Genomic DNA, 18,618 nt, shown 5'->3' with positions numbered 1-18,618 from the left:
CCCTGATTTGACACTACTAGTGTGGCTACACAAATGAACTATGTTTATGAACAGAACTACCTACTTTTAATTCAAGCAGTCTTGGAACTAAGATGTCTGTTAGTCCATGAAGACTTTTAGGGAAAATGCCACTATGGTATATTGCTATACAACTACAGTAAGTGGCAGTGCTCCAGGATGGAGGGAGTTCTGAATATGTATCTTAAATAGAGGAAAAGTGAAATGAAGAACAGCACTATTTGTTTAATGTATATCTTACTAGTTAAACAAGTGCAGCTCAAGTCGGTTGGGTCTCAAATGCTACAACTCTTCTCATTCTCATGCTGACAATCCACATAAATAAGTGTTGCAGAATCAAGCCCTTAAATTTACTGTGCTATTAGAAATTATTTGTATTACTGTAGCACCTGGGAGCCCCTAGTCAAGGATCCCATTGTACTAAGCTTTAGTTGTACAATTAGTTCAGAATATAATATTTTTAAAGCCAGCGATGATGTTTGTAAAATTTATAAGTGCTGCAGTTGAGGGAGGTTAGGAATATATACATCTTCATTGTTTACTATGTGTGAACAAGTGTGGTTATTTTAACAATTGTAGGTTTGAACCACTGTACATTATCAGAATGTTATCTGATTCATTTCCAGGCAGAATCACTTCAGTCATTTTAAATCATTCCAGAACAGACATGCCTACAAACCCGCTGTCATTTTTTCGATTAACATATTTTTCACTACAAGATATTCATCTTTAGAAGCCATACTTGTAAAATGACAGTGAGCCTTTCAGTTTACACACAAATCACTCTAGTACTTGCTTTGAACCATCACTCAAATAAAATAATGCTCAGCTGAAGTGTCAAAAAGGCCATAGAGTAATTTCTACATGATACAGTAACTCCACCCTCTCCTCCCAAATCCAACCCCCCAAATTACATGCTACAAAAAAAGATGCAAGGGAATATTTAGAATTAGTATGCAGGTTCAAAGTTTTATACTTCCTAATTTAGTCCCATTTTGAACTACTGATGATAGGTCTGAACAGGCCTCCCCACTAACATGTCTAAAATTCATCCATTTTTGACACAAATTCAGGATAAGAACTTCAAATATTGAGACTACCAATCAATATTTCCTAAGAGTAAAATATAATTTCATATAATTTTTGCCTTTAAAAAGCCACAAAAGATTAATGAACTTTTCATTCCTTAAAATAAGGAAGTACCTTTCCTGATTTTGCTTTCTACCAAACTAATAAAACATTTTGCAATGTAATGCATTGTTTATAAACCTGTAGCTATTGTAAGCACTATCCATTATTTATAGGGAGATTAATCTATTTGCAGTGAAAACTAGCATTAAGAAAATCCTTAAGGAAACCTGCAATGAGTTACTCAGCATCTGCTGTGGGTATATGGGCCTAACTGTCCAGCATTTAGCCTAACCGTCCAGGAAGCTAAACATTACTGTTGCACTAATTCACACCCCTAACATTAATGTAAGGGCATATGAATATAAATTTCTCCCAGATATTTAAAAATGGTCTAAAGATTCCCTCCTGTTTGAAACTTAGTATATTAAGTCTCAAAGTCAGTTTAGCCATTTGTAAATACTGAAGATTAATAAGGTTACAGTATTTTCAATATTTTGTTATGTATGTGTGATGCCTGAAAATCTAGGAATTAAAATAAGATACTGGATACAAAATGCCAACTAGGTTGGGCTTTTTATAAACCAGAGGGAAATAGCTAAAAATATGAAATGTTTCATAAAGATTTTAACTACACATTCCATATCAGTATGCATTTCCAAAATTATCTTAACATGAATCCTTAGGAAGCATTATGATCTGGCAAATATATTTATACATAAATCACATCTAATTTACATGATAAACTTCTAGCAGTCCCAAGGAAATCATATTTATAGAATAAGTGTATATTTAAAAAAGTGTAAATGCACATTTGGGATCAAAACCAAAAATGTATAAAAAAGTATGTTTAGTGCTAAAATTGAAAGACAAATTGGAAAAAAAAGCCAGAAATTTAAAATTAAGGCTTTTATATTTCAAATAACTGTAAACAGAAATTCTGAAAACTACACTTTTAGGACAGTTGTGAAAGATTTTTTTTTTAATTCACCCAAATATCAATTATACAGTGAGCACAAAGCTGTTTAACATTTATACGTAATTCTAATGCATCTATTATAGTATCTCTACAACACTTCATGTCAATTTCTTTAAAATTCTCTCTAGAAGTCATGATATCCATATAATTTACTCAAAATATTTTACTAATTTAAAAAGGTTTTCATGCACTGGACTCTAAAGATTTAAATCCATATTTTTGCATGTACTGTACATATCATAAAACCCCTTTTTAGTACACAGATTACCTCCAGGGACTACAACAACTGCAAGCAACCATTACAGAATATCGTGTCAATCTGGCTGTCTCATACGAGCACAAAATGTGTGTTCTAAAACCCCTCCAATTTGATGCAAATGCACTGATGTTTCTAAACAAAAATTTCTAATTTTAAGTATTTTTCCCCACCAAAATACAATAAGAATGAAAACTTTCCATTTAAGAAATACAAAACCACTTGAGTACATTAAAATATTCTAAAAACTAACCAGCTTTTTTTTTTTTTTTTTTTTTTTTTTTTGGACAGCAGTCAGTCACAGGCTTCTCAAAACCCCAAATAGACTTAAAATTTCACTTCCAGGTCAAGACTTCATATACTATATTTCAGAGTAAGATGTTATGGACAGATTACACAACCTTAAAAAGTAAGGTTTTATCATGGAAAACTTGACACAATCATAAAAGCTCTGCTATTATGGAGAGAAGATGCATCAAGATCTGTGCGACTACTGTAAAATTTTTCACTCAGATGAGCATCTTTTGACTCCCCCCCCCAAAAAAAAATGCTTAATGTAACATATAATATATGAATCAGAGAATTAAATTTCAGTGTCAAATCTGCAATATTTTAATACTTCCTGATAGTGATGTGGCTGTTTTATAATGAAAGACAATTGAAAGTAAAATAAAAATCATTCTTAAACTTAGCAGCATATAATATATTTGAATGATACTACTCTAGAATTAAGCAAATTGCGGAATTCTACTACGACTCAAACTGCATGGCGGAAAGACCATTCCTATTTCTGAAAAACATACCGGTAATTTGAAATATGTATTTAGTACTTACAGTCACTATGTGACAGTGAAACCCACACCATAGTTTGCCTTATTACTGCTTTGTTTTACGGAGATGTCTCAAACTTGACTTTCCTTGACACCCCAAGGTTTTGACAGACGTAGGACATGCTTCTGTATTATCAGTTTAGAAAATATTTAGATTTTTAAAAAAATCAGTAATGCATTTTTAACCCACAATAATAATAAAAGAATCTTTCTGAAAAGACATAATCTGTCATCAGTAAGACCCTGTAAAAGGTTTATCTGGATTTTATTACACTCAAATGAGTGTCTAGTTCTAGGGTTCAACATGCAGCATTTTTTCATATGACTGTTTTCATTTGGCGACAATGTATTACCACCTTAGTTTTACCCAAAGGACTTTGTACAAATGGGATTCTGAAAAAACCCTACTTTACCATGCATAAATTAAAATTATTTTAAGAATCAGATAAACTATATTTAAATGACATTAAAAGTTGAAATGCTGCAAAAATTAAATTGTGATTTTTAAGATAAAGCATTCTTGGGAAGTCTAAAATATTAGTTTTTTGGTTTCTCTTTATTTACAAAAAAAATTCACTAGTGTTTGCTGCTTTAAAAATTTCAAAAGTTAAAGCTACCATCTATGTAAGTACTTGGCATAATTTATAGATTTATTCACTGGCATAAACTACACCACACTAAATATCTGCAACCAGAAAAATTATGTACACAAATTTTGGATTAAAAATCTAAAAATGAAACCACAAAAATCAGCTGTACCCCAGATTTGAAGAGTTCATCTACACTAGAAAATTTTGTAACAATTTTCCATCAATCATGTAATACATTATTTTTACAGGCTTGAAGTGAATCTAAGATTGTACACATCAAGCATGCAAACAGTTTAAAAATATTACACAATATTTTTAGACCATTTGCAGGCTTGAGGAGTACTTACAATGGTTTAAAAAAAATTAGCTTATATTCTCTCAATATTAGCAGAGCTTAAATGCAATTTTTTAAAATCCAATCATCTACTATATAATTCAAGTGTGTCCAACACTATACATTAACGTTGTAAAAAAAATTCTGTGACATACCAGAGTATAGGTAGCTTTCAGAAAGCGTTGTGGGTAGGTTTCTACACTAACCAAAGAAATACTATTTTTAAAGTTAGGTTTGATGAGTCCATTAAAAAAGTTAGAATGGTTGAATGATTATTATAGAAGGGATTAGTTTTAATTAAAAAATGTTATCTGAACCCAAGTATTTCTAACAGATCACGTTATCAATCCAGCCTTACGGGTAAAACAGATAGGATAGTTTATGAAGAAAAGAAAACCTCAACATGCTCCCCAAACAGGTTAACAAGTGCAGCTGCTGGAAAGAATGGCAAACTGCTTTAATATATATATATTATTTTAAGTTACAAATAAAAGGTTAATTTAGATTTTGAAAAGATGCATGGTCTTACATCAGTGTTCAGCAGGACTGTGAAACATCTGTTAGATATTCTCCCTGCCCCTTTATAGAATGGGGTAAATAATGCAAATTCCTTTGCTGAAAGACAAGTTGTATTTTGTTTTAAATTCTGAGCCATGTGAATCTTAAGTTTACATGTTTCAGGTGAAAATAATTTTGCATTAAAAGAAGGCCTGTAAGAGTAATATACATTCTCAATACTTAAAAATTGTTTTATCAAATATATCATATTAAGCTACATTAGCATTGTAATAATTGAAGCCCTAAGCTTTCAATAGAGTTTTAATGCTGTCAAATTAAGAGCCAATTCACCATCAGTGGGACTGGTTTAAAAATGCAATTATGTGATACGCTCCCAGTGTGGTTTTAGATCACGGAGGCATTCCCTCTTCAATACCAATGACCATCACTGGTCAGAAAAGACTACTGAACCTATAAGACTATCATAATAGATACAAAGACAAAAATTTCAGTTTATCAACTAGTATTAGACCATAATAGGCAGATAGATGAGTGCACAAGTATTTTGATTTCTGTAAGCAACACTCCCAAAGCTATCTAGAATAGATTCTCTCAAGCTTAAAATTTATTTAGAGACCATGTAAAAAAATAGTTACAAACTATTCAGATGTCACTTCTTTAAATCTATGGAGATGAAAGATACAAGTGTACTTGCCTCCTCTTTTCAAGCAGCAGCAATTCAGTGGCCATGATTAAGCACATGTTGTATATTTACACACACAAGTCAAAACGAAGAAGCATGTTCTTACCAAGTCTTTTTATCTTTAGGGGTGAAGTTATGATTAAAGTTACCCTATTGGACAAGAATTCCCTTTCAAAGACTCTAAATGAAGTATTGCTGGATTTGTGAATCCTCCGCTCTTAAAATCCCGTGGCCCTTGGGAACATATGGCAAGCTTGTCCAAAACCACATCTAATGCTAATCAGTTATGTGGATTTCAAACCTAATAGCTGTAATATTAACCTTCCCTTTCACCACTCTCTGATATTATTTAACCAAGTATTAAGATATCATTTGAAAGTTATGACTGTAGTAAGAATTTGCTGCTAAGCAGGCTTTGTATATATTTAACAGCTGTTTACGTTTCTAATGTTAACATTAAGAATTTATGAGGAATTAGCTTGAAATACTTCACTTTATTAATACACAGACCACAAAGAACAATAACGCTCTTGAGACTTTAATAAGGGATTTAATGAAAATGATTGTGGAAAGATCCTTACAGCGCAGTACAAGTTACTCTGGATGCAGAAAGTGGCACGGCTCAGGTATTTATCTACAAAATATTTCTGTATATTAGGTTATGAAAATCACTTGGGCAAAGTTATATGGAAGCTAAACCTGTTTAGATGATGGTGCTAGTGAATCTTTTCTCTTACTTCACAAGATTTTTCTCAAATTCTCACCTCTTTTCCTGTTCCAGACTCCTCAGTTCTACCCTCACCTTCCCACTAGACTTTACAATCGTAGTTCTGTTCAGAGCAGGAGAGGACAGCTTTGGAAACGCACTTCAGGACTACCCTGTTACAAGAATCGATAGTTCAGGGTCAGAGCTATCCCAGGCATTTTTAAAATAAACTGGTTTGTACAGGTAAGTGAAACAGAGACAGACCAGGCGGATGAGGAATGATTACTATTTTCTTTCAGTAACCCAGAGTAGACTGGAGTACAGCCAATATTTTGGAATACAGGACATTTTAAATGCCTAATAATTCTATTGTCTAGGAGGCCAGTTTATAGTCAAGCAGTGCTTCAAATTAAGTTTCTCCTTTCTCCTCTAATTTTTTTATTAGAAACTTGAATACTAAAGAACAATCTGACAGATTTATTTAGGGTAAATTTAAAAAAATAGGAATAAAACTCACTTCTGTTTTGTTAGAGATTTGTAGTGTTAGGAAACATTAGCGATCCCTAGGAAGTTAATAGGATGTTTCTAGGCAGGTCTCTGAAGAAAACATATTTTTCCCTTCTGCAGAATGACAGAGAGCTACACACAGATGAATGCTTTCAAATCACAAGCATTTAATTTTTTAAATGTTAAGTGAGAGATGTAAATATATATGCATGTTAGCAACAGAGTGCTTAAAAGCATACCGAAAACATATTCCATACACAGTTAGCAATAGAAGTCTGTACAAAAGTAATAAAGTTACACAATATAAAAAATACTCCATAGTTATAATTTAAAAGAGGGGGAAAAAAGACAAGGGAATTGATTTCTCAGTTCATATAATTTATTGCAGTTAGCACACAGTTTAAAAATTCACCAACACACCAATAGTACAAAACTAAACAGCATTATAAGTTATTCCCCCTTCAGGAAAATAAAACATACTATGATTGTCAAAGCTAGATGTCAGTCTAAGTTTTAGAACAAAAGAAGAATGTGAAACTAATAAAAGAAAATAAGCAATCACTCATGAGGACCACAAAAAAAAATCCAAGAGAAAGTCCATTTTTCTCAGACACTGATTGTCTTTTCTAAATTAATAAAATAATGTATTTTTAAAACCTAGAAACTATTCAAGTAACTAAAGATAATGCTCCAAGGCCATTTTCACAGCTTTTTTTTTGTTTTGTTTTAAATGCCATTACAGGGTACAGCCAACTTAACACACATTTGACCAAATATTTCCAAAACAGTCCAGCAATACACAATGGAGTTTTCCATTCAGTATCTTAAGCACAAAAATAGGCTATGTTTACAGTAGTTAAGGCGATCAAATTTTAAACAAAAGCAGAAAAAGAAGGAAAAACAGCAAACGTTTTCCATGCTACTCCCATAGACCTTATTTGTAAGTGCAAGACAGGAAAACAAACACTGTGCAAAATGCTTTTGACCTGTATGTTGGTCATTAAAACCACACATCAGGCTGCAGTCTCTGCTGCTTGGATACACATAGTCCACTAACCACCCTGCTCCTCCCCCCCCTTTCCCCATGTCAATCAAAGCATTCTAGTCCTTTCAGCCTGGGGCTTTTTCAGTCTCTAGAATCTTTTTGGGGTGGGGGGGTGGGGGAGAGAAGGGAATAATAATGACCTATTGTTAATTTGTGCAGCAGGAATTCTAAAAATGCTCATCTGGGTAAATGTATGCATCTAAAGTTTGAGCTGGCATGGATTTTGTGCAATTAGGTTTTCTTTTAATAAATGCACACAGCACATGCAAATCTTTAAGCCTGTTTGTAAACATTAATATCTTCCTTCTTATGTTGCTAAATTATCAACTTGTAGCTTAAGTTTTATTCAACTTAAAGACAGTGGGAAAGTAAATTTAAATTATATAAAATAAAAACAGTGCATTTATGTTCTCCACAACACCAGTTTTTTCAGTGGTGTTTTTTCCTAAGGAAATTAAATAATTTTAAACTCACTCATTAAAGTTATACAATGCAAACAAAGACAAAAATATACTGAAACTCATGCATTTCTGTAGCGTTAATATTTACTTTTCAAAACTCAACTAAGAGCATCAACACAACCTGCCAAGTTCTTTGACCACCACCCCCCCCCACCCATGTAATCAATTACAGTATACAATAACGGTAATTCACATTTTTAAACACACAGTTCATCACTGCTGAAGCTGCAATATCCTTTTTCATCCCAAGCAAACCTTCACAGACTGCACAGACTCCCAGTGATCCCAGTGTACTTTCAGAATTATTTTTTCCAGTGGGAACTGTCAGAAATCCAGAAGTTGCCGTAATAAGTTTTAAGTCAACTGCTTGTTTAAAAATAGATAATCCAGCATTTCAGAAATTTTCCATTTGGGTCTAAAAGCATTCAGGTTTCCAACAGCTAGAAAGAACTCATACAATTTTAGAAATGTAAAGGAACTAATAAAACTGAAGGGGATTTCTACATTCATATTTTAAAAATAATGAAAAACATTTGGGTTTTAAAATAATGCAGTGTTTGAGGGGTGGAAGAGAATAAAGCAATATAAAAATCTTTTTACAATTTGAGATTTCCCTTAACAGCAAAGTATTTACTGGCTTATATTCCAAAAAGAGAGGGGGGGGGAAATCCTCTGTAGTTTATTATTTTGTCATATTACTTCTAAAGTTCATTTTCTCAGAGTGCTAAATTAGTGAAATGTTCATGCTGCCTTAAAGTGCAAAAACAAGCTAATAGCCAAACTTTCAGATCAAGGAAACAAGATTGCTTTTAGACTGTACCACAACTATATAGATATTTATATATATATTATTTATATATATAAAAAATTATTTCCAAAGTTCTTGCGAGCTATCTTCTAAGGTCCAGTCTCTGACAGTAGGTAAGCTCAGTGCTTCACTTTTGACAGACAACGAGTTCACCAACTCACAGTGAAACTTCCGAATGTGTCTGTAAAGGTCTCCAGACTGCGTGAACCTGCGTTCACACCACTTACAAGCATGTGGCTTCTCCCGGGTGTGAACCACAGCATGGCGGCTCAGGTTGTGGGAATACTGGAAGCTTTTCCCACACTGGGTGCAAGTGTAGGGCTTTTCACCTGAATGAGTCCTCTCATGACGTTTCAAGGTGTACATGCAAGAAAAAGTCTTACCACACAAGGAACAGGTCGGGACATTGACATCAGTAGCAGGCTTGCTGCGGATCCCATCCTGCTCTCGAAAGTGCGTGCTTAAATGGATCTGCAGAATGTGGGGACTAGGAAAGACTTTGTTGCAGAGAGGACACATAAAAATTTGGCCAGCAGGGCTAAGTATATTTGACACATAAGGGAGCAAACTGCTGTCCATGTTTCCTTCCACCTGGACTCTCTCATTCTCAGGAGTTATCATTTCATCATCGCTTGCTTTGTCCTCTCTATCTAGCTCCCTTAAAACAGAATCTTCCCTCATTGGAGCCAGGTGGGCTGGCTCATAATGTACCCTGTTATTAGTGCTCACACTTTCTTTCACAGTGCTATGTTCCATGTCATAGTCATTAGTGCCAACATCACTTTCATCACAGGAAGCCTCTTTCTCCACCTTCACCTGAACCAAGTTGTTTCTAAGCATGTCCTGTGAAGAGAAATAAGAACTGTTCAGATTTTCTACTCCTGAAAGGCTGGACTTGACAGACAGGTCCAGCACACAGTCAACATCTGCTGAATCCCTCATGGAGGTGACAGACCTCTGGGACAAAGACTCTGTTGAGCTGCAGGGGCTGGCTACTGTTTTTCCAGCTGCTGTTGCGTGTGTCTCTGCCTCTCCGCCAGTCTGGGGAATGCCTGCTGAGTCTGAGGGCAATCTCATCCACATGTTCCCAGGCTCAGCCGCCAAGTCCCTTTTGCTAGGCAGGATGTTCAATTTTTCATCTTCTCCTTCATCTTCATCACTGGGTAAATCCCCTGCTATGTGGCTGCTGCCATCGGAGAGACTCTCCACTTTGTCCGAACAACTTGAGGCATCTTCTTCCTTCTTTGTACTGTCTGCTTCTGTGGTGGCTTTTTCTTTCAGCTTCTTTTTGCAGACTTTGACAATGTCATACATGTGGAGATAACTGGCAGCTGCTAGCACGTCTTCAATGGGCAAGTCTTTGAACTGGAGTTTCCCTTCATACATGAATTCAAGCAGGAGAGCGAAAGCTGGGGCTGTAACAATGTCGCTGTTCAAATGAACAATGTCCCTTTTGTCCAGCTGGTCCTTGTAAAAGAGGTGGAAATACATGCTGCATGAAGCCAGTACAGCTCTATGAGCTCGGAACTGGGCATCTCCTACCAGGACTGTGCAGTCACAAAGAAAACCCTGATGTCTCTGCTCACTCAGACACTGTAGCAAATGTCTGCTATGATCAGGAAACTCCATATTGTCTTCATAACCTATAAGCAAAAAGATTTTTTTAATTAAATATGGGTAGAAATATAGCAAACCTACAAGTACAAATTATGCTCTAGAAACTATTATTTAATTCCCTGGATTTTAGTCAAGTGACAACCATGCCGCAACTAATAAACATACAAAATGATTAACCCCCCACAAAACACACTAAAGTTATTTTTATGACTAGACTACAGCAGACCACAAATGCTTTTGATAAGAGTGTAGGTAAAGCAACCACTAATTATTTTTCAAAGTATCACTGTTGTTCCTTAAGTCTGTTCAGTGATCCTTTTTAAGCTACTTAAAACAGTAGATTTAATATAGACTCAAAATACTGTAGGTTTAAAAGTTGGATTTTCACAAAGAAAAAAGTGTATTTTGAGAATTAAACAACTTTCTCTACAAAGTCAAATTGTAACAACCACAAAGAAGCTTACTGCGTGAAGACAGATGTTACTACCTTAAAATCTACAGGTATAATATACATAAGGGATCCCAAACAGACAGCAAAAGCAAAGATTTTAGAAATTTAAAGAACAAAAAATTATCACACTTATGTTGACATACTTTCCCCAAGCAATATGAGAGCAAAATATTTTATATTAATGGGTAAAACTCCTGAAGAAAGCTATAGACTAAAATGAAAACAAATGTTGATTATACAAGAAGACTTTTCTTCTTTGCAGAGAGAGGCTTTTTAAAGATGCTTTTTCCCGACAGTTTGCAATACCAAACTAAAAGAAAGTATTTCAGCATGGCTGTGTCAATTATTCCAGATACTATTCTTCCAAAGGCATTGTTTTCCTACTCACCTTCCTTGAGGAGAAAATCAAGGAAGTGCAAGAGTCAGAACTCAGCTAGCATGTAAAATTTCAACTTAAAAAAAAAAAGGCTAACCTATTCCCCCTCTTCTGTGACTAAAAGCAAAGTTCTATGAAACCATTTAAACACAGATTGTGCATTTTGGGGTTGGCATGTATTACTGAAAAATAATTATCCCTCACAATCCAAGATGTATTAAAATTTATAACCCAACCTGAAATATATTCTGTAAAATACCATTGCTAGAATAAAGCAAGAAGATTTACAATACAATCACTTTAAGTGCCCCACAGCCAACATCAATCCTAATCCTTAAGAGGGCTAAAAATAAAGATTGGAGGGCAGCTCACAAGGTAGCTGTGATCAAATTAGGAGGCTGAAAGGACAGAGAGGGACGAAGAAGGAAGCTTATAAACATCTGATCCAGCTGACTGTGGCCATATGGCAGCTGCTGCCCAGATAAAGAGATTAAGAATAGAGGAGTGCGATTACAGCTGTCTGGCCAATTCAGGCAGCTCAAATCTACAAGTTCTAAATTAGTCGCGAACACAAAAACTCCCTCAAATAATTGTTGTTATGCTGAAATAAAAGATCTCAAATATGCATCTGAGAAAGAAAAGAGGAAACCAGTCAAGCTATTCTCCTGGGGACAAAAGTTTTGAAACACACAACTGATTTCTATCTTTCAGACAGTACAGCTGTATGCTTTTGTAGTTCTAGGTTGCTGGATCTTTAAACATGAAGTTTAATGGTAGAATTCACAAAACATTTAAACTGGAATTATTTTTATATACCTTTTCATATTTCATTCCAAAACATATTTTTGCTTTATCACCCTTAGAAAATAATACAAAATAGAAACCAGAACCCTCACTGACTGCAACTAAAATCTTCTCAATTTTGGTCAGAAATAATGAGCGAACTTGTTACCTCAATGCTCTAAAATTATAATTATATATATATAAGTTTCTTCTCATAACATGCACAGGAACACATACTCTCATGCTACAGCCTAAGCTTTTCAACTGCAGAAAGTACACTTACCCATTTAATACTCAATTTCATATATTATCCCTAAACTTGGTTAGAAAAGTAATGTGATTTTTCTGAAATTAAATAAACACATCAAAACAGAAATATGCTGTATCTAATCTATTACTACTCCTACCTTTAGTACACATAAACCTGATTAAGTCCTTTCCTCTGAGTCTTGCTGGCTCCAGGTCTGTTAGATCGGTGGAAAAAAAGCAGACTAAGAGAGACAGATGCAAAGTGGAGATGATGTTAGAGAGGAATGAGATACCTTCTCCACACACAGATCTGCACACACTAACTCCCTGTCTGTGTGTTAGAATAAAAGGCTGAAGGATGGCAGGCTGTCAGCTGCTCTGACATCATGTTCAGATGGAAATGCTACCTCCAGCTGTGCTCCTTTTAATGCCATATGCTACTCCTCTACACTCCTGCCACCAGCTTTTTCTTAGGAGAACTTTTCTCTTCTGTTAGTATAAACAAAATACTTCAAAGTCTCTTTTTTTCAAACTTTCTAACACACAAAAAAAAATGAAAATCCTAAACATATGGGGCTCTACTGTATTTATGGGATAGCAACACTTCTGTCTAAAGATGGTGGACTGCTTTATATATTGACAGCATACTCAAGCTACAAGGCTATCCAGGAAATCCATACTGATTCATTTTTTATTGAACCCAGAGGTTTAGTTACAAAGATGACATTTTTAACTAAATCTATTTAACTCAACTTACAGTCCACCACTTCAACATCAGTACCTTTAACATTTTTTTGGGGGGAAGGGGTAAACAGCAGAGATAGTAACCTAACAATCTAAATATATGCCATGACAGAGGCTGTCAGCCTTACTAAAGCATTATTTTACTCATGTTTAGCCACTGCTTATAGATCATCTCTGTATGTTTCCTTGGACTGTCATTATTATTCTGATGCATAAATAGCACGCAACACTGAAGTTGGACTTTTCTTTGAGAAACCCCTAAGACTACATTATTTCATAACAGTGAAATAAAATTAAAGATCAGGAATGCAGGAAATAGCTTTAATTGAACTGTTGTGCATTTTGTACCTGGAAATGTGATCTTACCTTTTCTGACCTAGGAAGTATCCTATCTCCCCTCTGCCCCATTCCAAAACCTTTTATAGTCTACTTTGTAATATTCTTGTGAAGTTGTCAAATATATGTTTAATACATTTGTTGTAAAAAGCTCTTAAGTTCAGTTCTGATGTTTTGAAAGGCTGACAAAATAGTCCTGCAACCTAAGCTGGACACACTTGTGCTGTGTTCACTGTGCTGACATCTGTGAATGTCAAATGCATCTCTGCATACACACACATTCAAAGGGGTGGGAGGAAAGACTGTGGCCTCCTATCAGACAGAAAAAGCAATGGTCTTAGGTCATGAATTACCATGTGGAGATCTAAAATGGGATGTGGTAATCAATCATCAAAATCAAAGAAGTCAAACAGGACAGAGCAAGTCGTCAGCCTAACTTTCTTTATCACATGAACCAGACTCAAGATAAGATGCTCATGAAATCAACTTCTCAGCAGTGCTTCACCACATCTTCCCCTCACCAGCTCCAACTAATTACAGCACCTCCCCGGTTACTATACAATACTAGGACCAGTCAGTTACCAAGGGCTAGGGGAGAATCTGTCACTGTATTATTTATAGAAAGTATTTCCCCCCTGCTTCTCAGAAAGTGCTGCAAAAGGTCGCAGATAAAAGCACCTCTAACTCACTCTGCTCCCTTGTGTGTACATGTATAATGTGCACTGGCTAAAACAGGACATACAAAGCAAAGAGACAAAAAACAGAAGCAGTGGCAGCGCTCAGAGCCGAGGAAAGGAAGCAGCCAAACGTGCAGGAAAAACAGACTTAGGTCACAGCAGCAGCAACAAAACAAAAGTAACCAGAAGCGCTGAGCAGCAAGTCTGTTGCGTGGGGCTGCTGCGCTCCCCCCTCTGTACAGCTGCGCGGACACCCCACAGCCCAGGGACATCAACTAACTCTGCTCCTAGCACACACAAGGGACTCGTTTCTCGTTGCACCGCCTGCCCCCAGCCCATCCCAGCGCCACCCAGCACCACCTGCCCCCATCCCCACCGCCCCCCAGCACCACCTATCCGCAACCCCAGCGCCCCCCAGCCCAGCCCCGCCCCACCTATCCCCAACCCCAGCGCCCCCCAGCCCAGCCCCACCGCACCGCCTGCCCCCCAGCCTCAGCGCCTCTTAGCCCCACTGCACCACCTGTCCCCATCCCCGGTGTCCCCAGCCCCACCACTTGCCCCGCTGCACCGCCTGCCCCCATGTCACTCCCTACCCCCCCCCCCACACTTCAACTTGGGACCGCCCATTTACAGCAGCGGGGGCGGGGGGGAGGAGAGCGGGACTCACACACTCCGGAGCGGCCCTAAGTCCCCGGGCTCCCGGCGCCTCTTCACTCACTTGCTGCTTCGGGCTCTCGTCCTCCCCCCGCCCGGCTCCCCGCCCCCCGGCTGCGCCGCCCGCTACCCCCCCCCCCCGCCCGCTGGCAGCTGAGGAGCGGGGCAGCCGGCGGAGCGAAGCGGGCCCCACGCTCAGGGGCTCCCCATGGCACCAGCGGCCAGAGGCAGCGCGGAGCCCGGAGCCAGCCGGGCGGGGGGGTCGGGGAATGGGGGGAGCCGGGCGCACGCACGGCGGCGGCGGCACAGACGGGCCAGGGCTGCAGCACCCAGATGTTCCCCACCCCTCCCTCTCCGTTACTGACTGACAGGCTAGCCTGCCCACTCCGCCTCCTCCTCCAATCAGAGAGGCAAAGAGGTGTTGACAGACAAGGCCTGCCGCCCAGTGAAGGAAGAAGAAAGGCCTTCACCTCTGACCAATCAGAAGGAAGAGGGCGGGGCTCTCGGCGCAAAGGCGGAAGGAAGGGTGGTTCCCTGCGCGCAGGGAAGGGGTGGAGCGAGAGATGGGGCGGGGTTGTTCGTGCCAGGAGGGGGCTGAACTTCATTTTCAGCGCTGTCCCCCTCCCCCCACTCCGCGCCTCACTCTGGGGCTGAGCGAGCTGAAGGAGCTGGACCAGGCGTGATGCACTGTGGGACAGTGTAGGACTGGAGGGTGGTTTCTAGATCGGGGCAAGGCCAGGGGCAGTTCATGGACCTGCCCCAATGTAACCCTCCGCCTGTGGGACAAGGTGCCTGTCTGGTCTGCACCACCCCCCTGCACCGTGGCTGCTCCCAGCACCCTGGCTGGATGGGAGCGTCTCAGAGCAGCAGCAAGGGATGGGGCCTGCCTCCCCCCCAGTGGGACAGAGCCACCAATACGTACCTCCCGGGAGTTGCCCATCCAAATATCCTGTAACCTAGGGGGATGTGCACTGAGCTAGGAGCGCATAAATTCTGGTCCCTCCTCTCCTAATTGATAGTCATGTTTCCATGTACCTTATAGCCCACGTTACTGACCAAAGCCTTATACCTTAACTTAAAAGGCTGTCAAGTATTAGCCTATCACACTTTATAAATACATTATACAAGAGATTGGCCAAGGTCACTTAAGGCAGAACTTGGAATTGAACCCAAGTCTGTAGTGTAACAGACCTCTTCTTACTCAGCCAAGTTGCCTTTGAGACAGAATATACCAACTCTGTGTGCCTGGGTTATCCTACCTCTGTTTGATCAAACTTTCTTTCCGGACCCAGGGACAGAACTCAGGATTTCCAGTCTCCAGAATTCTACTATTGTTTAAGCAAACAGTTGATAATGCACTGGCAAAGTGTATGCTTTGGTGGGGTCCAGACTCAATGGGGAGTGAAAACAATGTGGGTGTAGGGACTGCAGGCCTGCTGTTGGGCCGCAGCAACAAGGACAAGGCTTGGTGTGACAGCTCCACACAACTTTGTGGTGGATTAGAATATGTAATATATAACAATCAAAGGCAGCAGGGGCCAGACTTGAAGAGCTGAGGACTTTGGTAAACACGGGTCAGTTGACAAGCTGGAAATCACCAAGACTACCATAACTGTGGGCCTGTTATCACATATTCACCATAAACCCTCACTATGTGTAGGATGATCTCATATGGCATTTTCTGTGCAATTTAGCAAAGGAGTAGTTTGCGGTGTGTGTGTGTGTGTGTATGATTTTTTCCCCACCAATTTCAGGTTAAAAGATAGCATATAACTCCAGTATGAATTTATGTAGAGAAAAAAGTGCACAAAAGTAACAATAGAACAAGAATCAAAAGGAAAACAGCTATATTATGTGAATCCAAAATGGAATGAAAATATCTCTTTTTATATACATTTTTGTATAATTATTTCATCTGGAAAGCACACTTCACTAAGTTACAGCATTAAAAAAAAGTACACCAAGGTCCTATTTTGGCTAGCTTATTTGACAGCATCACTTTGCATACTATGTAGCATCTGGAGCCCAGGTGCCCATCTTGTAATAATCCTGTTTCTCTTTCCTCCACAACCATTACAAAAATCCACCCTATTCTTTAAGTTCTTGTGGGCAGATTGCTCATACACATCTTACCTTCCATCTTGACTACTGCAGACTCCTTGGCTTTTTTTATACTATTTTCAAACCCTTCCAGCCCATCCGAACTACTGCCACCAAAATCTTACTTTCTTATTGTTTCAACTATGTAACTTGTCCCTTTTTTGAATCATGCCACGGACTCCACATTGTGTTATGCATTGCATCCCTGTCTTCAAGGCCCAACAGCTCAAACTTAGTCTCTTCCCCCTCACCTCACCCCATCAATTCCTCTCGGACACGCTTTCATCTTCTCTTGACAAAAATTTGTGCCTGTCTCCTATGTCTGGAATGCCTTTCCAAAATTTGTTTGCCAAGCCTGCACTCTCACCTAATTCATATAACCCTTAAAACTAATTTAAATAACACTTAGTAACTAATTTCAAAAGCATTTGCTAAAATGGATTTACATTTATTTTTATATTATATATTGTGACAAAGTTCCCGCTCTACCTTGGTGGGTCTTGCGTTTATTGGTGGATTTGCTCGCCTTGGAGCTTCACGGCAGCCCTCAGCTTGGCCGTTTATCTGAATTCACAGTCCAGGTCGACTCCTCCTATGCCTGACCAGGAGTTGGGAGGATTTGGGGGGAACCCGGGAACCCGGGCCCGCCCTCTACTCCAGGTTCCAGCCCAGGGCCCTGTGGAATGCAGCTGTCTAGAGTGCCTCCTGGAACAGACAGAGAAAAAGCCATCTACCAGAGGAACACTGCCCGAGGAATCTACAAATCACCGTGGATGGGGCCTGGGATTGAGTAACTTTCAAACTGTGCTCTCGTGTTGGGGGAGGCCTTGACTGTGTCTTAACTGTGTTTGTAGGAACACAGGGGGTGTGGCACGGAGCTGCCCCCGATCCATCTGTGTCCTCTCAACCCCCACGCTACCATCTTCACAACTGCCTCCTCCACCATCTTTGCTGGCTGTCTAACATCTGCCTCTGGACTTAGCTGCTCGCCCTGATTCCACCGCATGGGCCAGAAGCACCAGCCAACCAAACAGGACTCTCTGGACAAGCATACGGTGGTTCATGTGGCCCCCCCCAAATTGTCCACCCCACAGCTTGTCCCTTTCTACCTGACCCCAACTCCTGTCAATCATCTGCCACCACCTCTGCTGGGGCATCGGCAATGGAGGACACCGGGGTGAAATCCACCGCTGCCATGTCCATCGCCTCCCCAGACTCTAGGGAAGCCCCCCAGCTGGCAGGAAAGGCCAGGGCAAGAAGAAGGGGAAAGGCCCCGCTAAAACCCCAGGCCCTCCATGCCAGGGGCTACCCCCACTGCTGCGGCCCCACCACCGACCACGGTGTCCTCCGCCGCTGTCCCCTCCACCAGCTCTGCGGATGTCCCTCCCTCAGCCCCCAGGACATATGCCCGGGTGGCAGCAGCCCCCCTGCCTGCCGCCTCGTCATCTCTCCCGCCCACCACCTCCGCCACCATCAATAGTGGCTGGGGCCCCTTTTCCACCATGACAAGGAAGCACGGAGTCCGATGCCTCCTGGTGCCTGCCTTGCCCCACGTGGAGACGTACGTGCAGGCATTGGTGAGGGTGAGGGGAGACAACCTTCCAAAATGTACGGGAAGGTTGTCTTCTTCTTAGCATTGGAGGCTGCTGCCCAGGAAGCAGTGGAGAGGGGCCTGGCGATGGGGGGGTGTTTGTCCCCCTAGAGCCGCTAGAGGACCTGGGCGTCCGCCTGGTCCTGACCTCTGTCCCTCCTTTTCTCCCCAATGCTG

At 39.9% G+C, this 18,618-nt stretch overlaps 1 protein-coding gene across 4 annotated transcripts; it reads right to left on the bottom strand.

Moving 5' to 3' along the window:
- Positions 1-6,910: 6,910 nt before the first annotated feature.
- On the bottom strand, positions 6,911-14,865 carry ZBTB18 (zinc finger and BTB domain containing 18). Of its 4 annotated transcripts, XM_075126961.1 has the most exons (3): positions 14,764-14,781; positions 12,498-12,581; positions 6,911-10,506 (listed from the first exon to the last, which is right to left on the bottom strand). In XM_075126961.1, the coding sequence occupies exons 2-3, from the start codon at positions 12,508-12,510 to the stop codon at positions 8,924-8,926; spliced, it is 1,596 nt and encodes a 531-aa protein (XP_074983062.1). In that variant the 5' UTR covers positions 12,511-12,581; positions 14,764-14,781; the 3' UTR covers positions 6,911-8,923. The 4 variants fall into 4 exon arrangements, with proteins under 4 accessions (XP_074983062.1, XP_074983064.1, XP_074983063.1 ...); XM_075126963.1 differs by lacking the exons at positions 12,498-12,581; positions 14,764-14,781 and adding an exon at positions 14,815-14,865; XM_075126962.1 differs by lacking the exon at positions 12,498-12,581 and having other exon boundaries at positions 14,764-14,860.
- Positions 14,866-18,618: the final 3,753 nt, after the last annotated feature.

This window comes from Caretta caretta, chromosome 3, assembly GCF_965140235.1.
Source record: "Caretta caretta isolate rCarCar2 chromosome 3, rCarCar1.hap1, whole genome shotgun sequence".
NCBI classification, from domain to species: Eukaryota; Metazoa; Chordata; order Testudines; family Cheloniidae; genus Caretta; species Caretta caretta.
Note: the sequence above shows the minus strand (reverse complement) of the source record. Positions and strands in the feature narration are given on the sequence as shown.